Below are 24,046 nucleotides of genomic sequence, written 5' to 3' on the forward strand. Positions count from 1 at the left end.
GAATATGAATTTTGAGTTATGCCCTTTGGGTTGAGATGTGGGCTAAGGAATTTTGGGGATTATTATTTATTTGTTTGAAACTTACGGATTATAAAAACATAACGAACTTGACTTAGACATTGCGTACCGGTCGTGAGAGACGCACTGGAAACTGGAGAGAACCGGTGGCACAGAATAAATAATATTAGGTCATTACCTATGAAATTGGCGTTTTGTACGGAGAATTTCAACGAAACACGAATTTCCATACAATTAATTTTGCGGATATTTTTTTGATGGCTAATTCAAACCAAACAAAATTTTTCCAGTAATTTTTGACACCTTTAAGGTATGTTTTCAATATCTCCATTTCTTGAAAATTGGTACCATTAGAAAAATATAAGTAATTTTAATACTCGAACCGACAGCACATGAAAAGACCTATTTTCAAGGCTTAATTCTGAACACTTAACAATAAAAAATAACAATTAATTGTATGTAAAATCGTTGTTTATTGAGTGCACTGTAGTTTTATTGTAATTGTGTATGTACTTTTGTAAAAAAAAAAAAACTAGGATCAGACTTATATCTATGAACAAAAACGCCAATTTCATAGGTAAGGACCTAATAGTACTTAGGTACAGAAGACTCACTCTCTAACAAAGCGCGTCAGTTACGATCAGGACAGATATGGCCGCTAGGTGGCGACAGCGCCACGCGCGGCTTATGGCTAGCCACCAAAATTGGTGTGGAGCGGATGTACTTTTTTTAGCTACCTGTAGCAAAGCGACGAAATCGCGGAGTGAGCCACGCCTGCCGGTGGAGGCAGATCATGTTGTAGTACAACTCGTACCACCTATACTTTAACAACAATGCTCAGACTTTGCAACCCCGCTAGCGGTGTGGCTACGTACTCGTATACCTAAGCTAGGAATTTATATACAGATGCGTTCGTCAGATCTATCTGGCACATGTCTGGCGGACAAATGTGTCAATGTGGCGCGAATTTAGATGTGTCTACGGGAGATCTGGACAACTCTGTACGCACATATTATGTACATATTTCTAGCTTTATTCCCTAAGCTCGCTCGCCTCGAGGCACTATACACAGTAATCAATTATTAATTAAATCTAAAAATAAAGCGTCTTTTTTCCGTCCCCTATCTAATATTGGCGATCTATACATTGCCTAAGTGAGGCTCGCGGTAAAACCTGCTGACTTGACACAGCCTGGGATAGCCTGATACCTTTACAAGATATAATTTAGTGTCCTCACTAAAGTGTAGACAACCCTGCTAGCGATGTACCTACGAGTATATACCTACTAGCTTTTGCCCGCGGCTTCGCACGCGCAGGAGAGTTTTTTTAATTTTGTTTTTTTTTTTTACGGACTGAACAGTGACTGACCTTATTTTTTCTGACTTGAGAAAAAACATGAAAAAAAACCGTGAAAAAAAAAACGTTTTTTTTCTGGAGTACGTTTTTTTTTTCAAAAGTATGAAAACTCAAAATTTGCAAGGCAGTTAATACTTTTATACGGTTGTTTTACTTGTTTTAGACTTTATGTCAGTTTATGTTAACCATTAAACCAATTTAATTTAACAACTTTGATTAATAACAACATAAATGAAATCTGTAGTGGAAGTTATCGCAATTTACTGTTGGCAACACCAACGCCTCTCGTCGCCGCATCGGGGAATTCAGGGATTCCCCAAAAATTACTTAGTTTTAAGTTACATATACAAATAAATCACGAAAAACCGTTATTGTGGCATATTTTTGTTCATCTGAAAAAAAAAACCTAATTTAGAAAAAAAACCATGGTGCCAGGTTTTTTTTCATAAATTTGAAAAAAAAAACATTTGTTTTTTTTTCTATTTGCAACCCTACGAAGGTGTAGCTCACTATTTCAGTAAAAGCTTATTCACAGTATTCACTCTTGACTTGAAGACACCAATTGTAATTATATCGATTAATCGAGCTCGACTTATTTAATATAATCTAATGTACGTTTGGTACCTAACACCTTTTAATTTATATTTTTTATTTATGTAGTTGTAGCCTTTTGTACCTATAGCACCTCCTTATACACTACATTAGTGGTTCTCCCTTGGATTGCTAGAGGACGATAAACATTGGGACTCAACTTTAGAGGAAGCTGCGTTGTGCGATTCTCCCTTCAAGCTGCGTGAACTTTTCATAATAATGTTAGTTTTTTGTCAACTTACTGACCCGTTAAGTCTCTGGGAAAAATATAAGGACAGTTTTTCGGACGACATTAAACGGCAACTTGAGAGAGAATTGCAAAATGGTGCGGAGTTTTACATGGATGAAGTGTATCAGTGTGTGTGATTTGCTGATACCTAGCGGAGGTGTCACGGTTTACCTCGGGGTGGGTTTGCTGATACCTAGCGGAGGTGTCACGGTTTACCTCGGGGTGGGCTTGCTGATGCTGATACCTAGCTACTGCTTCTCTGTGTACATCAGGGTTCTTTTTTTGGTAATTGCTTACGGCAGCTTGGTGATCTGATGATTTGTTTTGCATATATTTATTTGCGGCAGCTTTTAGTTGTTTGTTCCGTGTAGTATTCGTGAACCTGGCACGGCGTTTTTTAGTAACTGTTTTGGTAGCGGTAAGAGATAATGATGAGTCTGATTCTAAATGGGGTGGTAATCTCCTCATTCCTTCTCGTGGTAATCTTCTTGGCAACCACAGAGAGGAGTGAAGAAGGGGGCTCTGATATTGTGGGTCTTACGAGTAATTCACTGCGAATATATACGTCAAAATGACCGCTAGACAAATCACTTGAAAATCTTAGTCGGCCCACCGGATTACCCACAGTACCAACTCTCACGTATAGCTCATTGTTGCGGTAAACTTCGAAAACCCACGGAAACAGTTGTCCTGCCGCTACCAAGAGACTACCGTAAGTAAACGGGCGCGACATTTCAAGGCAGTATTCAACGGAGCTGGAGTAATTATCACCGTTACTGTTAATGAGACATAATAACAAACTCCTCCCAGTTGGCCACCACGTGACTAACGATTTGCTCGCGCACCTCCCTGGCCATCACCTGCGTATCATACAGAAGATAGGAGATGGCGCGAAACAGCTTCGACAACGAAAAGCATTATGTCTCTCTATCACTCTTCCATATTAGCGCGACAGTGACAGTTGCGTTTCGATCGCTACGGAGAGTAAGCGATTGGCATCTTGGCTACGCGGCCTGACAGGCTCCATCTCCAATTATAGGTACTACGGTGTGAGCCAACATGGTCCCATCAATATCCAACAATTCAACAGCCATTGTAGGTATTAGTGAAATTTTCCCTGAGCTAATAGCTAAAAAAATTTACTTTAAGGCATTGCATTCTCAAAAGTCTGGATCACGTGTGGCTGTAAATCAGCGTGTATGTTACAACCGTCTATGCTATCTTCGTAATTAGCATTCCCCACCAGTGGCCATAGTTCACGTCGGCTACGTTATATTTTAATTTTGATCCCATTTTTGTAATTAGCGTCCCACAAAACCATGGAAATGATACCCATATTGATATTTTGAAATTTCAACCCCATTGCACCACCACCAGGGGGATGATTGTTCACTTCGGCTACGTTAATTTTAATTTTGATGCCATTTTTGTTATTAGCGTCTCAAAATACTATGAAAACGATACCCATATTGATATTTTGAGATATCAACCCTATTGGGGACTTTTCCCCCTCTTAGGGGTTCAATTTTCAAAAAACCTGAAACACGTGTTTACTCATTTATCTTTAGGAATACTCCTGTGAAATTTGGAATAAAATAGTCTAACTAATCTTGTTTCCCCATACAAACTTTGGACCCCCATTTCACTCCTTTAGGGGATGAATTTTGAAAAATCCTTTCTTAGTGGACCCCTAGACCTTATAAGGAATCTAGTTGCCAAATTTGGACTTTCTAGTCCCAGCGGTTTGGGCTGTGCGTTGATTTAAGTCAGTCAGTCAGTCAGTCAGTCAGTCAGTCAGGTCTTTCACGTTTATATATTTAGATAAGCAACCTAGGGATTTATATGCACATACGTAGTTTCGTTCGTCAGACCTGTCTGGCGGACAAATGTGTCAGTGTGGGACTAATTAGGCAGATATGGTCTACGGGACTACGGGAGACCTGACGGACAACTCTGGATTATGTCACGAGGTCGCCTCGAAGCATACATAACCAATTATTCCTTAAATCTAAAAATCAAAGCGTCTATTTCCGTCCCCTATCTAATATTGGCGATCTATACATTGCCTAAGTGAGGCTCGCGATAAAACCTGCTGACTTCACAGCCGGGGAGAGCCGCCGAGGGCCCTTGCCCCACATTCTGAGGCCCCTTCGACATCAATTTCTGGGCTGTATCGGAGGCTCTCGACTCGAGTGTTTTGGAGCGTTCGTGTTGAGTGCTAGTAATTTTGGAATTGGCGGTTGATGGGTTGTTTGGCGTATGCAAAGAATGTGCTACGGTTAGGGTGTGTTCATATTAGGGTTGCGAGGCGTAAGTATGTACCTACATGACCTCTCTATACCTGATGATCGTTATCTGCCGCAATGTGACTGCTCGCTCCATCCATATCCATACTATAAATAGTATTGAAGCAACTCTGTCTATGTATTATCTTTTCACTATTTAGGTTATATGAAAAATTTAAAGTTTAAACCCTGGAGATGGAGATCCATACCTGGAATAGGAGTTGAGTTGACAGACCAAAGACGCCTGGGGGGAGACCAAAGTTAAAACCGTATGATGCGTACGGTGTCACTTTCTATAGGAGTTCGTCACTCGAGAATTCCTATTTCTCAGTTTTCTCGCCAAAATTACAATCGGGCGACGAAAAAGCCTTGCCAAACATAAAGAATCCTTTGAAACTCCGTCAAAAAGCGTGGCCTTAAAGCCGGTGGTTTACACTTGCACTATCCCAATTAGCGCGGTCGAGAGAGGAATGCTTTTGCCCTGATTACGCCATTTGATGAGGATTCCGATAGCTATTGCCAAATCTTACTGAGCTTTCGCCTCAAGACGACCAATAAATGAAGAATGAGTTTGTAAAATTTTTGGAGCAGAAAGGTCCCTCTAAGTTATACATAATGACTAGCGACCCGTTCCGGCTTCGCACGGGTTAGCAAATTATACACCTAAACCTTCCTCAAGAATCACTCTATTGAAAGGTGAAAACCGCATGAAAATCCGTTCAGTAGTTTTTGAGTTTATCGCGCAAACACACAAACATACAACAGACATACATACTTACTAATAAAATAGTGATTATTTATTAGTATGTAATGTCTCACTGGTGCAAGGCCTTTCTTCCACGCATCTTTGTTTATGTTTCTGATGTATGGCGTTAAGGTCAGATGAAACTGTTTAACTTAACCCCTAATCTAAAGAATTTTCTAAATGGAAACTTGCATAAGAACTTGCTCAAGAAAGTTTCAGGAAGTTTCCGGCAAATTAGAGAATGTTCATCATCATCATCATCATCATATCAGCCTTTTATCGCCCACTACTGAGCATAGGCCTCTCTTCGAGTACGCCACTTATCAACAATGACCTTTTATTTATGTAGACGTGTGACGTTCATAGTTGACAAAACTAAAATTTGGTCCAACGATTTTGACAACTTGACATGTTGCCGTCACCCATACGACTAACTTAATATAGGTTCCGGAACCTATACTTATTTGATGGCTCACGATCGTGCGCCTGGTACCATATCTACCTCTTTTTACTTACATCCATGCTTATCAAGTTATCACGGTCCCGAGCCAATCTCATCCAAAAGTGATTTGCTAATTGCTACCCTAAAATACGTAACCTACGTCATGTGGTGGGTCGGAGGCGATGAGCATGTAAGCCATAGCCATCATTTTTTCGTGGCGGTCGTTAAGCCACAAAGGTTATGGCTGTCTGCTCATCACTAGTTGCTTTTTGCGGATTTTGCGAAAAATTTAAATCGAACTCCTGCAATGTTGGAGCAGTAGGTAAAAACATAGGGTTTCTTGTTCCACTGATAAAAAAAATATAGGTATTTTGTTACTAGAGGTTATAGTTTTACCAAAATTCGATTGAACGAAACTAATGCTTTGACTCACTGACTGCAAGCAATTCAATGAGAATATACGTACCTACTACCTACCTAATAGATCTCTTAAATGATACCCTAATGCTAATGTTAGGTTACTTTGTTTGTACCTATACTTGTGTAAAGTTTTGTACCTATACCAGGCGGCTTAGCACGGTCGCGTTTTTATCCCTTGTCACCATGCCTGTCACGTTCTAACAAGTATGTAAGTGCGAAAGGGACGCGCATAGTGATAGTCGATAAAAATGGAACCGTGCTGAGCCCGCAGGGGTGCGAAACTCCTGACTTCGGTCAAACTCGGCTCCGCTCGGCTCAGCATTGCTCCGAGCAATTATTAGGGTTGGCACCAGTGTTGGCCGAAAGTTAATGCGAATTGAAAATGTTGGCCATTAACCATTATAAATTGAACCTTAAACCGTAACGGACGATTACAGTTTACGATTCAATTTATAATGGTTAATGGCCAGCATTTTCAATTTGGATTAACTTTCGGCCAACACTGGTTGGCACCACTTCACTTCCTTTTGCGTGCACGACCACAGATAAGATAATCACTTGATTTTTGACAACCCTAAATAGCCGAAAGTGAGTGTCATATATTAGAAAGGGCCAGCATGATTCGACCCTGAACCGCTGTCAAACTTCGTTTTTGTAGAAAGTTTCCTTTCTTTACGGTAGTACTATTAATTATTCTGTGCCTATACTGGTAAAAGTATGTAGGTATGGCAAGAAATTCTAATCTATATTCGTAAAACTACAATGTGAACTATTATATTTGGTAAGAACTACTTATACTTCGTAAGAACATGTTTGCTATAATAAAAGCAACAGGCTCTAGGTTATTTCGAACTAATACTTTGAAATATTGTAATCAGAATCACACATGGCATATAATGCACATTATGTATGGCATCGAAATAAATTAAAATATAGTATGTTGATTGCGTTTTGTCGTCTGCGAACTTTGAGGTTTTCAATAAAACATACAATTGTCATTATAAGGGACACCCCACACTAGCGTCTTTTGAGCGTCTAAGTTCTCAGAAATTACCTAGATACGACTGATACGAGTACATGCAGGCGTTTAAAATATTTCTTCTGCCTGTCCTACGTCATATTAATCATAAAACTTTTTTGAAAAATTCACACAAGAATCTTTCTGAATGGAAACTTGCTTTAAATTCTCGTGTAAGTTGCTCAACTGTTGCTGGAGTTCCTAAAGGACCGCCAACAAGCGGTGACCTTGAACAATGGCCAAGTATCATCTGAACTAGGCGGCATTGACATAGGCGTCCCCCAGGGGTCGTCTTTGGCAAATGTATGCTTTTTGATACAAGTCAACGACCTTCCCTCAATCGTCCAAGGTGACATGTATCTGTTTGCTGACGACGCATGTGACGTCATAACAGCCCATTCTGTGCGGGTATTAGAAGAACTAATCAGTGCCGGGGTGGATTTCATCACCAAAAATTTCACCATACAAAAAATTTTTTTTTTTAATGTTTAATTTAACACGATTCTAGCTGGGTAAAGTAATAGGGGGCTGTATATTGAGGATATTTATGGTATTTATACAATCATTTGTGGCTTATATTTGAAGTTATCGCTTTCGGAAAATAAAAACGCAAGATGGTGATGACAATCATGGTATGGTAATGACTCTTTTATAGACGGTAATGACACTGCATGTACGGTAATGACGATTTGGGAACTAATTTATATATGTATTAAAAACGTATTAAAAAAACAAAAACTTTTTTTAATTGTAAGGCTTTAGAACTTTAATAAACATTACAAATAACATGTTTTTGAACATAAGACTAGCTACATAAATTATTTTTAGAAAATTATAAAAAATACATTTTATTCATATAAATAAATATATAACAAGTATTTTTATTGTATAATTTTAAATAATTTATATTCCGAAATAGGCAATTTATGTATTCATTTATTTTTTTGGGTTTTTTCAATGTTAAATCATATTAACAATATTGTACTCTTATTATCAGTTTAAACCCGCATCTTCTTTTATCTACTGCATAACTTGGTATTTATATCATATTATAAAATTGCTGGCTTACCAGTGAGCTTAATTTTTATGATATATTACTACTTGTATATTATTACTTTTTTTTTGATAATTTGATTCATTGCATAAGTTTGTATTTTTGTTGTTTTATAAATTAACTTTAAAAATAGCTATAATGATTTAAATCCATATATATATTGTTTAATAGCTAAACATTAATATATAATCAGTGTTTTATAAGTTGCAAGACCCCTACTTGTGATGCATGTCATAAGTTACAAAATGTTAGGTATTGGGTCCGGTGACTACCCAATGGTATAATTATTAATTGCTGTAATTATATACATCAATTAATATAATATTATCAAAAAACATAAGGCCATTACGATAGTGAGCCAGTACCGTAGCCTATGGTCGCTTAAAACTTAATATATGTTGCTTGTTTAAATACTTTGTTTTAACACGACTAACATGCAATTACAGACTCTAAGTTGCACGATTTACATTATTAGATAATAAAAAATAAACATTTGTATGTTCTAAGTTCTAAGTGACCTAAATTTTGCCTACTTCAGTCAAAATGTTATTTAAAACTAACCATCCTCTAGTGTGAAAAAAATAGTAATATCTTCTTCTACATTTATTCTACATTTATAAGATAGACATTATATAGTGTTAGAAGACATAGAGAACGTTTTTCAAAAATGCAGCTTAATATCATAATGAATTATAGCAAAATAACTAGAAAAGTTTCTGAGAACCGTCATCACCATACACATGAAATCATCACCGTTCGTCATTTTTTCCCGGTGATGATGGGTATGGTGTTGACGATTTGAGAGTTTCTTGTTTTTATTTCTAGAATACGAATAATAGTAGTTAATGTCTATGCTACACAATAAACTTCATGTAGTTTGCCATTCATTTCAATAATTATTTCTAATATATCATTTATAACTTTTTTAAACCAAAGCATAACGGTGATGATGCTCTGTTGTGACAAACTACGTTTTACAAATTTGTTCGTAATATTTCTCACGATTCAATGATGTGACTTTAAAGTAAAATCATTTTTGGCATTCTATATTAAAGTGAAAAATAGGGCAAGGACCTTTAGCGGTATTTCGTTGTTCATACACGGAGATAAGCTCACATTGACATTACCATGACGGTGTTGACGAATATTCGTGACAAAATTTTAAATATTTTTAAATGTACTTTCTTGGTGAAGGAATTATTGCATATTTTCCCATGTGTTAAACAACAACATGGAAAAGATATAAGTAAAAGAAAAATCGCAATCGTACGATAGGTATGCTATAATTTTCACTGCAAACAATAAGGTTCAGATTTTTCCGGTAGACGGTGATGATTTTAGACACATAAAACATTTTATATAAAAAAAACTATTAAGTTATTGGAGATGGTAATTAAAGGAACATGAAGATAATAGTTCTTAAAAACATATAAAAAAGTTGCAACTCGCACAACCTACTAGTTTTTTTTATAAAGACCGAACCATAAGTTTTCGCAGGATTTTGAAATCCACCCGCCGACGTAAGACATGCAGAACTGGTTCACCAATAACGGCTTAGTGTTAAATCTATCGAAAACACAACTATTAAACATCAATCTCGGAGGCAAACCTCCTAAGCCACTACACATTCGGATCGATGACACAAACATCGAACAAGTACATTACACAAAATTTCTCGGCGTGACCCTCGACTCTTCCCTTAAATGGGACAAGCATATACAGTGGAACCTGGATAATTGCAATCTCAAGGGACCGGCCATTTTTTGTCAATTAACCAGGTTTTTCATTTAAGCAGGTCGTGTCAATTAACGAGGTTCAAAAAATCGTTGTGTCAATTATAGAGGTTTTCATTAATAGAGGTTGCGTTCTGACAAATTTCTTTTATGGAGGTGCAAATAACCATTGAAAGTATATAAATTTACACGCTTACGTTCTGGGTTTCTGGTATATATAAAGTTGGTCAAGCAGATCTTGTCAGTAGAAAAAGGCGGCAAATTTGAAAAATGTAGGCGCGAAGGGATATTGTCTCATAGAAAATTTGAATTTCGTGCCTTTTTCTACTGACAAGATTTGCTTGACCATCTATAGCTTCTGTCTATACTTGCACTTTTACACTACATTAATTCCTACTTTATTTTCTTATTAATCATTTGGGTTTAAATAATTCCCTTGAATTGTAGAAGAAAGTTTTATTGAATGTAAAAGCATACTTTGTTTTTGATTTAATCTAAACTATTTCACCTACTACGGGCTGTGATAGGTTAGGTACCCAATAAATAAATTGAATTCTGGACGAAGATATAAATAAAATGATTATTGCTATTAAAATATTGTTTCTGCTGTCTACAACTACATTACTTCAATTACAGAGGTAATAAGTAAGACTCGTTTCAATAATAGAGGTAAAAAGAAGAGCAAAAATAACGGATTTTTTTAGCACAGTGTCAATTATAGAGGTCTTAGTTGCGATGTGGTCAATTACAGAGGCAAAATTACGAAACGCACTAAAATCTAAATTGCAATTATAGAGGTTCCAAAATTTCAATTATAGAGGCCTTTTGGTCTCAAGGGACCGGGACCGGACTTTTGGTTGCAATTATTGAGGTTTTCCATTTATCCAGGTGCCAATTAACCAGGTTTCACTGTAGATACTTTATGTGGCAAATTGTCAGGTGCGTGTTTCGCTCTTAGTAGGTTAGCCCACGTGTTACCTCAAAAGCAACTGCGTACCAGCTATTTCTCCCTGTTCCACTCAATCATGTGCTACGGCCTGGAACTATGGGGAACAGCAGCAGAATAGCACCGCGTCTTTGTCCTACAGAAACGTGCGGTCAGACTACTATCTATGGCGGCCCCAGGTTCACAGCAAAACAACTCTTTATACAAAATAACATACTCACACTACCATCACAAATATCACAATACATATTTAACATCGCCAAACTCGTACACACACACAAACACACTTTCAATACTAGCAAGCTCACCCGTACCCGTCTAGGAAGCAAAGAACGCCTGCTTCCCGCCAGCCACCGACTGACTAAGTCCTCCAAAACCATGCACGTACTGGGCCCCAAAGTGTATAACAAATTACCGCAGGACATCACCACGATAAAATCCATCAACTCATTCACGCGCCAACTAAAGAAATGGCTCCTCTCGCATGCCTTTTACAGTCTAAATGACTTTTATAATTTACAATCAAGTTGACATTTTAGATAATAATTTTTATCTACACACATATCATAAACTCTCTATGATGCCTTCAAAATCCGTAAATAATGGCCCACATTACGATAAACTGTTTTGTTACAGCAAATTTCTTATCTGTGAAAATGTGGTAATAGCTTCATTACTATATCAAAATCGAGTTGGTAATGAAATTCAAATTTCGAACATCTCTGAAAAAAAAAAGCAATTTGATTTGACCCCTATTCTAATATCAGTCGAGATGACGTTTTATTCGAAATCAAATGTCAATTGCATACAATATTGACAAATCTCCCTTGTAAGTTGGTATCGGATGATATGGTAATCGACCCCGACTCTAGTTTGTCTCTGAATTAAAAAAAAACTACGGATGCGTGACATGCGTGAAAAAAGTTTTCATTTGCCGTCATTTGACGTACAGTTTATCTTTTAATTAGTTTGTAGTAAAAAATAATTTGTTTTGTTGTTTTTAAAGTAACTATAACAAAAGTTTCTTGTAAAATGTGCGATAAAGATATTTCGGAGACGCCTCTCATATCCGCGAGTTCCGCCAGAGAGGAAAGTGCCCCAATGTCGGTTGTAATATGAGGTTAGTGAATATATCATAGAAAGTTTATAATATGTGTGTAGATAAAGCAGTGTATGTAACTGTACATAATGAGGCATTAAAACACTCGTGTGATACTATTATGAAACTCATTTCATTCGTTTCATAAACCCACACTCGTATTTTAATGCCTTTCATTATGTAGCAGTCACATAAACTACTATTACGAAACAAATTTAATTAACACTATCATCACAATTGTACGAGTAATAATATTTGACACACTTATTTAGGTATACCAACCAAAACTGTAATAATAATGTATGTAATTGTAACATAATTTATCTAATTTAATTTCCATTTTTGACGTGTAATATGTAATTATATTATAAATAAATGAGTATGAGTATGAGTAAGTTTCCAGAATCTTCCGAGAATGTTCCTGCATTTCTGAGAATGTTCTACAACTTGCACATTGCTAAACGTGACTGTTTATTAACTACTACGTCTTGGGAAGCGTAGGAAGCTTCGGTCAATTTTTTTTGAACTCTCAGCCTGTTCTGTTGAATTGACACTCCATTCTAAAACAATATTGTATTTTTCCAGTGTCGCACACGACAGATGACCTCATATTCCAATGGGACCCGGATGTCCCTCTGGTGGTGGATGAAAACATCGAGTTACCGCAACTGGAGATTGTCCACAACCGCACAGCGGATTGCACTCAAGTCTACTCTACTGGTGAGTTCCCATTGTCTTAGCCTGGGATAGCCAGTCCCATGGGACCCTGATGTCCCTCTGGTGGATGAAAACATCGAGTTACCACAACTGGGGATTGTCCACAACCGCACAGTGGATTGCACTCAAGTCTACTCTACTGGTGAGTTCCCATTGTCTTAGCCTGGGATAGCCACGGTCCCATGGGTATGGGACCCTGATGTCCCTCTGGTGGATGAAAACATCGAGTTACCGCAACTGGAGATTGTCCACAACCGCACAGCAGACTGCACTCAAGTGTACTCTACTGGTGAGTTTCCATTATCTTAGAGTCCCATGGGAATGGGATCCTGATGTCCCTCTTGTGGTGGATGAAAACATCGAGTTACCGCAACTGGATATTGTCCACAACCGCACAGCGGATTTCACTCAAGTCTACTGTACTGGTGAGTCTCTAATTGTCTCCAGTCAGTCTTTAAGTTGCCAGCTATGCAGCCTGTTGCAACATTATTAATGTTAAGGCAAAAGTCTAGTTGGAAGAAACACTGAGTGGTGAGCCTATTTCAATGACAATGACAATCTTCTAATGAGACATGGATGTCCCGCAGGTAGGTAGACGAGAAACTTAATTTGTCACAGCTGCAGCTGTCACATTTGTCACTAAATTGTACAGCCGATTGTACTCAGCACCTCTAGCATAACTTACCGCCAAAGGCGCGAGAAGAGACAGATCGGCGCGACTTGGCGGCTTGTCGCGTGTTCGCAGCACAACTCACGCGCGAGAGCCGCGACAAACTCGCGATCAGCACCTCTAGCATAACTTACCACGACAGGCGCGAGAAGAGACAGATCGGCGCGACTTGGCGGCTTGTCGCGTGTTGGCAGCACAACTCACGCGCGAGAGCCGCGACAAACTCGCGATCAGTCTACCATAGAGTGGTAAGTCTCTTTCAGTACTAGTTTCCCAATGGGGCTACACTGTATCCAATGGATTACCTGTCTCGAAATAAAACCACTAATAGGTACTTACCTACATAAGGGTGCTTAAATTCGGTTATATGATAATGATGAAGCTTGACATTAAGGCCAATTTCCATGGACCTATAATTATCAGTCATTTTACTCTGGTAATTGTGCTTTGTAAACTAATTTTGTCAATAAATTAGATACCTAGTTATATTGCTCATGGCCTTCTGTTCAAATGTAATTTAGTACCTCATCATCATCATCATCATATCAGCCAGAGGACGTCCACTGCTGGACATAGGCCTCCCCAAAGAGTGCCACAATGACAATTTAGTACCTATTTGGACGCAAAAAATACTCAAATATAGAAACTATTACTAGTGGCTCTGTGAGCTGTAGACCTCGCGAGCAGAGTTTAAAACTGAATAAATGTATGGTTCCGTTGTTTTGAAGAATTTAGAGAATCTAATTTGACCATAAAAACTTAACTATCAATTGCTTACAAAATTCGGGAATTGGTTTAGAAATGCGACCTGTAGAGTAGAACATATGGACATACGAAACAATTTTTGGCTAACAGGCCAATTCAAACTTACACTGATATCAGAAAGACATCTAACTGATGTCATTTAGTTATCGTGCATTTCACTCGTTCTTGTCCGTACATGTATTGGCGCAAGCGAGACGCACGATGACTACTAAATAACATGATAAAAATATCATCCCGATGTCAGTGTACGGTCGATGCCCCTTAAGTATACACGTCGCCATACTAATTGTATAGAAAAGTGGATAGAGTTAGACCAAGAAAAGTCTGCAGAGATTTTGACAGCACACGCAGTGCCAATGTTATTTGTGCCAGTGTCAAAATCTCTGCAGACTTTTCTTGGTCTAACTCTACCTATGTTAGGAAACCAACATTACCTTTGAATTAACCTGTAAACTGCAACTAAGAAGCTTCGTGCGCGAGTGTGGCCCTGTGGCCCATAATTTCCGAAAATCATTTTTTCTTCGAGGCAATTACTCCGTTCTCATATTTTGCGTTGCCCATAATTTCCCGAAATCATTCATTCTCGGTAGCAATTACTCCGTTCCCATATTTTCCCAATGGTTTTCTTCCGCAATCGCCTATTTTTAATATTTTTAAATTAATCTTTTCCTTATAGTTTTCGTTCTTTTAAATATCTAGGATAATATTTTCTTGTTATTTATACTGTATGTTAATAGTGTAGTAATTATATTTGTTACTTGTAGGTATTTCACATACAACAAATATCAAAAACACTAAAATTAAAACATAATCTAAAAAACTACAAGTAAAAAACCAAACGCTGTCAGCCAATAACTCTAACCATACCTATCTCTGGGAGCAGATTCGTTTTTAGGGTCATCAAAAAAAAAATAACCCTAACCTACCTATCTCTGGGAGCAGTTTCGTTTTTAGGGTCATCAAAAAAAAATAAGCCTAACCTACCTATCTCTGGGAGCAGTTTCGTTTATAGGGTCATCAAAAAAAATAACCCTAACCTACCTATTTGAAAAAAACCTGGTTATTTTTACCACTAGCATTAAAAAAAAGAGAAAATGTGGAGATAGAGAATATTTAGTTAGTGAAAAAAAAAAAACCTACTGGTTATTTTAACTACTGGGATTAAAAAGAAAAGGGAATAAATTGAGAAAAGGAAAATTTAGTTTATGAAAAAATGTACACGAAAAATTAAATAAAGTGAAGAAATTCCACTGGGAAAAAATGAGAACGGAGTAATTGCCTCGAAGAAAAAATTATTTGCGGAAATTATGGGCCATTTTAGCGAGGCGATCCAAATTAAAAGGAAAAGGGGAAAGCGCAACGTACGAGCAACCTACAGCTAGTTCCCTGAGCCCAAGGTCGACCACTACCCTAGGCAATGTTAACCCCTGCGATTTATGGATGGTGACCGCCCATGCTATAAACGTAAGTGGAAATTGACTCCTGGAACAGCCATGCCCTTGAACTAAAACCGCTAAAAAAATATTCAAACAAAAAATCAAACGAATACGCTTACCTCGCGCTTCGCGCTCGCTTGATCAATCAGCAATACGATGTTTAAGTGCAAAAAAAAAAAATTGCATTTATTGGGGATCGAACCGGGTACCTATTCCCATATCCTTGCTTGTAAGCGTCTTTCCAACTGCGCTATGATAGCATTTAGATGAGCTGACGAAATTTGGTTACTTATTCTCGAGTAAGAATTTAAATATCTAATCTAAAGAGAATAAAGTGTATAGGGGACGTGCATGAACTATAGGGGGCAGCACAGGAGCCGTCAGATCTTTGGCGCGAAGCGTAGATGTGTAGTTTATGATTCCGATGTAGCCCACGAGATGGCAGAACCTACTATGCACAAGGAAACGTACTTACGAGAACGGTAGATGGTAGCACTTGCTTTGGCAATATACATGTGCACATATGTTTCCGATTCAGGCCACAAGATGGCAGGCCCTCCAGCGCGCACGGTCCCTATAGTGGGCGTGCGTGAACTATAGGGGGTAGCATAGGAGCCGTCAGATTTTTGGCGTGAGGCGTAAATGTGACGTTTATGCTTCCGATGTAGCCCACAAGATGACAGAACCTACTATGCATAAGGAAACGTACCTACAAGAACGGTAGATGGTAGAACTTGTTTTGGCAATGTACATGTTTCCGATTCAGGCCACAAGATGGCAGACCCTCCAACGCGCACGGTCCCTATATGTAGTAGAGGGTTATTGTCATACTAAATTTTGTAGTCACAGTAAATTTACTGCCATCTTTCGATACAGGATTAAAATGAAAATGAAAAAAAAATATCAATAAATGTATAGTATATGTATGGATAAATGATTTTTTTTATTTTTAGAACGCCATATGATTTTGACCCATGTTCTTTTACTGATATGAGAAAAAATTGTTAAATATAAAATGGTGTCGCCATCTAGACGAGCATAGGCCAAAGGTATGGCGTATGGCGCCGTATATTCAAGAATCAAATTTTCTTTAAAGCGCAAAAAGCCATCATCTGTTGCAAAAAATAAACGAATGCGCTTAGCCCGCGATTGATAAATAAAAATACGAATTTTTTCATTTTTTCAAAATAAAAAAATAAAATAAAAAACAACAATTGATACGAAATTTAAGTACAAAAAAATACAAAAAGTTATGTAGCAGCATACAATTACTGGGGATGGAACCAGGGACCTCCCTATGCAAACAAAAAAGCGAACGTTTGCAAAATGCGCCATGATAGTTTTTACTAAAGCTAACGAAATTTAGCTACTCATTCTCAAGTAAAAACTAAATATCTAAATACCGCCGAAACCAGTGATACAAATTTTCTGAATTTTTGGCCATTTAATCTATAAACATATAGCAAAAAGAAAAAACTCTTATGATATCGATACGACTATTTGTTTAGGCGACAGGTATCACGACTCCGCCATTTTTAAAAATTTCCATAAACCGGATTGACAAAAAAAAATATTTAGTCATAGAATCTGGTCACAAAATTTCATGAGAATCGGTTAAGAATTGCGACCTGTAGAGGAGAACATCCGGAAATACAAAACTAAATATCTAAATACCGCCTAAACCAGCCATAATTTTATTCTGCATTTTTTGCTATTAACTCTGTAAACATGTCTCAAAAACAAAAAACTCTTATGATATCGATACGACTATTTGTTTAGGCGCCAGGTATCACGACTCCGCCATTTTTTAAAATTTCCAAAAACCGGATTGACAAAAAAATTTTATTTAGTCATAAAATTCGGTCACAAAATTTCACGAGAATCGGTTAAGAATTGCGACCTGTAGAGGAGAACATCCGGACATACGAAAGCAAAATGCCCGAGTCAAAACGTAGACCTTCGCTTCGCTTCGGTCAATAAACTTAACTAGGTAAAACGTCTATTTACGTCTGAATAGGCGTCTATATTTTGTCTTTTGAAAATTTTAATGTTTTAGAGCTTAAAAAAAATATTAAATTCCACACACGTTGCAACAAATTGCATGCTATTTTAGATAAGTACCTTAATTGTCGGCTAATATGTACCTAGCCGGCTAGGTGCAACGACTTCAAATGTCACAATATAATGCAAATCGGAAAACATTGGGACCGTGAGTGCAAACCTTTAAAGGTAGCAAGTGCCATTTATTTGTTTCTATCCTAATTTCAGGCAATTTCACGTGTTTGGAGGTGATCTTTAAGCTGAAACGGCGGCTGGGGTACCACTTGTTCAACACTTACATACCTACCTGCCTCATCGTTATTATGTCGGTAAGTTTGTTCATTATTTTACAGTAGGAACATAAGGTGCTTAATACTTTCCCGCACTAGTGCGGGAATAAACACTTTCTGTTAATATGCCGAAAATTTAAAGGGCCATATGTACCTACTGTAATGGCTCCTCTACACGAATGGCCAACGCCGGCCAATCCAAGGGACGCATTTATGCATTAGAGGGAGCAAGTGATATTGCTATCTCAGTCTACCGCATGGCTGCGTCCCTTGGATTGGCCGGCGTTGGCCATTCGTGTAGAGGAGCCATAAAACGTTTTACAATACACGTGCCAATAAGTAATAGGTAATTTGCAACTCGTGTCGAGTTCCTTTCGGTCGTGTTTTAATTTATCACCACTCATTGCGAATTTCCTACTTTCCGTACTTATATCGTAAATAACTTTTGTCATTTGGCGGGTCGTGACTGATGTTCTATCGTTCGTTTCAAAAAAAAAATACGTACCTAAAATCGCATAGCTTTAGATTCTGAATTCTGAGGCTATATATCTGTTTGGTCGATACGTTTAGGTTTATTTTAGTACGGACTTAGGTATTACTTAGTAGAGTTGAAAAATAGACTGAGGAAGGATCGCTAAGCCGAAACTATTATTTCAGAACACACCGATTTCCTCATGTTTAAGCGACACACATATCTACAACTTAAGGGCCTAGCGGTGAATGACTCAAAATAAATGAATAATTTATTCTTGCCAAATCTGCTTGCCATGCAGTCACAGTTTTTTCTTAGCGACCTTTCTTACCTCTTCTATCTGTTGTGGTTGAAGAAACCGATCCTTAATAAATATTTTATTCTGTATGTTTCCAGTGGGTATCGTTCTGGATAAAGCCCGACGCCGCGCCAGCGCGCGTGACGCTCGGCGTGACGTCACTCCTCACTTTATCAACGCAGCACGCCAAGTCACAAGCACAGCTACCGCCCGTGTCCTATCTGAAGGCCGTGGACGCTTTCATGTCTGTGTGCACTGTGTGAGTACTGTGACGTATCATCGTACCCGAGGGCTACGGATCACACTACGCTAGACTAGCGTCTCCCGAGCGTCGGCGTCTAAAGTCTATGGCTGCAACGTTGACGCAACTGCGCAGCGACGCCATTTTCCATAGTGTTGACTGAGGTAGGAATGGTAGGATCGCTAAGGCGTGACGTCAGTGCCTCACTCTATCAACACAGCACGCCAAGTCACAAGCACAGCTACCGCCCGTGTCCTATCGCCGTAGACGCCTTCATGTCTGTGTGCACTGTGTGAGTACTGTGACGTATCATCGTACCCGAGAGCTACGGATCACACTACGCTAGACTAGCGTCTCCCGAGCGTCGGCGTCTAAAGTCTATGACTGCAACGTTGACGCAACTGCGCAGCGACGCCATTTTCCATAGTGTTGACTCAGGTAGGATCGCTAAGGCGTGACGTCAGTGCCTCACTCTATCAACACAGCACGCCAAGTCACAAGCACAGCTACCGCCCGTGTCCTATCGCCGTGGACGCCTTCATGTCTGTGTGCACTGTGTGAGTACTGTGACGTATCATCCCGAAGGCTACGGATCACACACTAACGCTAGACTAGCGTCTCCCGTGCGTCGGCGTCTAGTCAAGTCTATGGCTGCTGCTCGACGCAACGTTGGCGCAACTGCGCAGCGACGCCATTTTCCATGGTGTTGACTGAGGTAGGATCGCTAAGGCGTGACGTCAGTGCCTCACTCTATCAACACAGCACGCCAAGTCACAAGCACAGCTACCGCCCGTGTCCTATCGCCGTAGACGCCTTCATGTCTGTGTGCACTGTGTGAGTACTGTGACGTATCATCGTACCCGAGAGCTACGGATCACACTACGCTAGACTAGCGTCTCCCGAGCGTCGGCGTCTAAAGTCTATGGCTGCAACGTTGACGCAACTGCGCAGCGACGCCATTTTCCATAGTGTTGACTCAGGTAGGATCGCTAAGGCGTGACGTCAGTGCCTCACTCTATCAACACAGCACGCCAAGTCACAAGCACAGCTACCGCCCGTGTCCTATCGCCGTAGACGCCTTCATGTCTGTGTGCACTGTGTGAGTACTGTGACGTATCATCCCGAAGGCTACGGATCACACACTACGCTAGACTAGCGTCTCCCGAGCGTCGGCGTCTAAAGTCTATGGCTGCAACGTTGACGCAACTGCGCAGCGACGCCATTTTCCATAGTGTTGACTGAGGTAGGAATGGTAGGATCGCTAAGGCGTGACGTCAGTGCCTCACTCTATCAACACAGCACGCCAAGTCACAAGCACAGCTACCGCCCGTGTCCTATCGCCGTGGACGCCTTCATGTCTGTGTGCACTGTGTGAGTACTGTGACGTATCATCCCGAAGGCTACGGATCACACACTAACGCTAGACTAGCGTCTCCCGTGCGTCGGCGTCTAGTCAAGTCTATGGCTGCTGCTCGACGCAACGTTGGCGCAACTGCGCAGCGACGCCATTTTCCATGGTGTTGACTGAGGTAGGATCGCTAAGGCGTGACGTCAGTGCCTCACTCTATCAACACAGCACGCCAAGTCACAAGCACAGCTACCGCCCGTGTCCTATCGCCGTAGACGCCTTCATGTCTGTGTGCACTGTGTGAGTACTGTGACGTATCATCGTACCCGAGAGCTACGGATCACACTACGCTAGACTAGCGTCTCCCGAGCGTCGGCGTCTAAAGTCTATGACTGCAACGTTGACGCAACTGCGCAGCGACGCCATTTTCCATAGTGTTGACTCAGGTAGGATCGCTAAGGCGTGACGTCAGTGCCTCACTCTATCAACACAGCACGCCAAGTCACAAGCACAGCTACCGCCCGTGTCCTATCGCCGTAGACGCCTTCATGTCTGTGTGCACTGTGTGAGTACTGTGACGTATCATCCCGAAGGCTACGGATCACACACTACGCTAGACTAGCGTCTCCCGAGCGTCGGCGTCTAAAGTCTATGGCTGCAACGTTGACGCAACTGCGCAGCGACGCCATTTTCCATAGTGTTGACTGAGGTAGGAATGGTAGGATCGCTAAGGCGTGACGTCAGTGCCTCACTCTATCAACACAGCACGCCAAGTCACAAGCACAGCTACCGCCCGTGTCCTATCGCCGTAGACGCCTTCATGTCTGTGTGCACTGTGTGAGTACTGTGACGTATCATCGTACCCGAGAGCTACGGATCACACTACGCTAGACTAGCGTCTCCCGAGCGTCGGCGTCTAAAGTCTATGACTGCAACGTTGACGCAACTGCGCAGCGACGCCATTTTCCATAGTGTTGACTCAGGTAGGATCGCTAAGGCGTGACGTCAGTGCCTCACTCTATCAACACAGCACGCCAAGTCACAAGCACAGCTACCGCCCGTGTCCTATCGCCGTAGACGCCTTCATGTCTGTGTGCACTGTGTGAGTACAGTGACGTATCATCCCGAAGGCTACGGATCACACACTAACGCTAGACTAGCGTCTCCCGTGCGTCGGCGTCTAGTCAAGTCTATGGCTGCTGCTCGACGCAACGTTGGCGCAACTGCGCAGCGACGCCATTTTCCATGGTGTTGACTGAGGTAGGATCGCTAAGGCGTGACGTCAGTGCCTCACTCTATCAACACAGCACGCCAAGTCACAAGCACAGCTACCGCCCGTGTCCTATCGCCGTAGACGCCTTCATGTCTGTGTGCACTGTGTGAGTACTGTGACGTATCATCGTACCCGAGAGCTACGGATCACACACTACGCTAGTTATAGCGTCTCCCGAGCGTCGGCGTCTAGTCAAGTCGCTCGACGCAACGTTGGCGCAACTGCGCGCTGATGCTATTTTCCATAGCGCTGACTAGACGCTGACGCTCAGAAGATGCTAGTGTGGGGTGCGAGCGATGTTGACGCCGACCTCTATATGTTCCAATTTATGGCGGTCGGCGTCAACGTCGAGACTGTGCTTGCTCGGAGCGTACGTTTCGTGACCGAGGCGTTTTAAAACAGAAAGGCCCATAGGAGTCCCATCCCATATTACAAGTAAGTACGTACTTATTTACCCTGAAAAAGCGAGTTTCGTAGAAGATGAAATTGATCTAATACTGCTTGTGTTGCCTCTGAACATGAGGGCTGAAAACTACTCGTCAAAAGTCCTATCCAATCAAAAACTCTACATATAACATTTTTAGTACAGTCGACGTCAAAGATATGTTTACACTTTTGCACCTTACTTATATCTTTGACGTCGACTGTACATATTAGGATACAGAAATAGAGACACACTTACTTTATTCTTAGCCAGTGCTGTCAAACTGGTTTAACTTGACAGACATTCAGACGTACTCTATGAGAGTAACCACTGATGAAACTCACCGTACAAACTTTATTTGGTTAAAGGTTCGTGTTTATGGCGCTGATGGAGTACTGTCTCGTGAACATTGTGCTGGGAGACGGCGCAGGAAAACCAAAGGTATATGTTATAACACTAATTGTGGCTTTCCTTAGAGAAGGGTCCTTATGCTTCCTGTGATTAAGGAACGTCCATCAGAGAAGGGTCCTAAGCACATGGAGCATACAAATGCAAATCGCAACAAATGTGTTGCGGTTAGCGTCAGCGCGGACGCGTTCTTTTTGGGCCCAGGGCATCGAGTCAATTTATGTAGACACTATCTAACTCTAAGAAAGCACACTAGCGTCTTTTGAGCGTCGGCGTCTGGTCAACACTCTGGAAAATGGCGTCGCTGCGCAGTTGAGCCAACGTTGCGTCGAGCAGCAGCCATAGAGTTGGCTCTAACGCCGACGCTCGGGAGACGCTAGTGTGAAAGTGTCTCTATAATATTTTGTAATTTGACGATTATGTAGACGTATGGTGTATTTTGGTCTTAAATTTATGAATAACACTGATTGTGTTTTTACAGGAGCCAGCCGAGGCCGCTAAAGCGCGCATGCGCGCGATCAACATAGACCGTTTCTCGCGTGTCTTCTTCCCTCTTCTCTTCTCAGTCCTCAACGCTACATACTGGATCCACTTCGCGCAGTACATCTGACTGCCTAACTATAACATATAGGTCTATCCATTCACGTATATATCTAAGGACTGGCCTTACGGGCAATAAAAATGGTACTAGTTCAGCGGTGTCACTCACGAATTCAAGCCAATCGTGCAGTCTAATGCAACTAGTTGCGACCGATCGCGCGCGTGATGCGAACTCATCAACCAATCGCGTTGTTGCGGTGTCACACCGCTGTACTGGCCCCTGTCATGCCTCATTATTATTGCCCGTAAGGCCAGTCCCTAGATATCTATGTCAATGCATATAGGTCTATCTGTTGCACTTATTGTTATTGTTTGGGCGTGACCAGCCTGCTTCGTGCACCCGCACCAGCTAGCGTACGCCCTTATTAAGGTGACAGTCCATTTCCAACGACAGCTGCACAACTGTTGCGACGTTACTGTCATTCATTGTCGTGTCATTCATTTTGCTATGGAAATTGACAATAACATCGCCGTCTCGGAGCAGTTAGTGCAGCTGCGGTCAGAAACTTACCTTTATGGGAACTGCACGCCAACTGTTACGTCGGCGTGCAGTTCCCCTACAAATTACAGTCGAGTTGCCGTCCGTGTGTAACGGCCCTTATAATTACAATACGCGGGGTTAAGGATGACTCACGCTATACCGGACCGTGCCCGGGCCGAGGCGTCCGACATGTCATTTTCTATGACGGCTGATCGATGATCACGTGGTGCTTTCCATAGAAAACGAAGCGCCGGAAGCTCCGGCCCGGTCTAGCGTGAGTCATCCTTTATGCAATCTAGGTACCTTTTCATTGGACACCTTTTGCACAGAGGGATAAAAAAAAAGAAAAGGTAGATGTTATATAAGGCCTGTAGGTACAGGACGCAGTTGTCGTAGAACATGCATTTAAATCTTTAAACAATGAAGAACGACGAAAACTGTTGCAATCTATTAAAATACATTCCGGTAGGAAACTATATATCTACCTATAGGTCATTTATTATATTTTATAATAGGCGCTTAAAAATTATAATTATCAAAAATAATCAGGTGCATATTTTGTTCAACTGAATTATATATAATAATACTCTTTAACCGGCTTTGGAAACCGACTGTGCTTACGTCACTCATTGACGTCTATTTCATAT

General features: G+C 40.6%; 1 protein-coding gene across 1 annotated transcript in view; it reads left to right on the forward strand.

The window, feature by feature from the left end:
• The window catches only part of LOC134801484 (glycine receptor subunit alpha-2-like), a 33,435-nt gene extending 10,485 nt beyond the window's left edge, over positions 1–22,950 (forward strand). The window contains exons 6-10 of the mRNA XM_063774092.1: positions 12,522–12,656; positions 17,793–17,893; positions 18,723–18,883; positions 22,279–22,351; positions 22,800–22,950. Of these exons, the coding sequence (XP_063630162.1) occupies positions 12,522–12,656; positions 17,793–17,893; positions 18,723–18,883; positions 22,279–22,351; positions 22,800–22,928 (599 nt within the window). The 3' untranslated portion in view covers positions 22,929–22,950. The remainder of the gene's footprint in view (positions 1–12,521; positions 12,657–17,792; positions 17,894–18,722; positions 18,884–22,278; positions 22,352–22,799) is intronic.
• Positions 22,951–24,046: the final 1,096 nt, after the last annotated feature.

The sequence above is a fragment of the Cydia splendana genome, chromosome 22, assembly GCF_910591565.1.
Source record: "Cydia splendana chromosome 22, ilCydSple1.2, whole genome shotgun sequence".
In the NCBI taxonomy this organism is placed as follows: Eukaryota; Metazoa; Arthropoda; class Insecta; order Lepidoptera; family Tortricidae; genus Cydia; species Cydia splendana.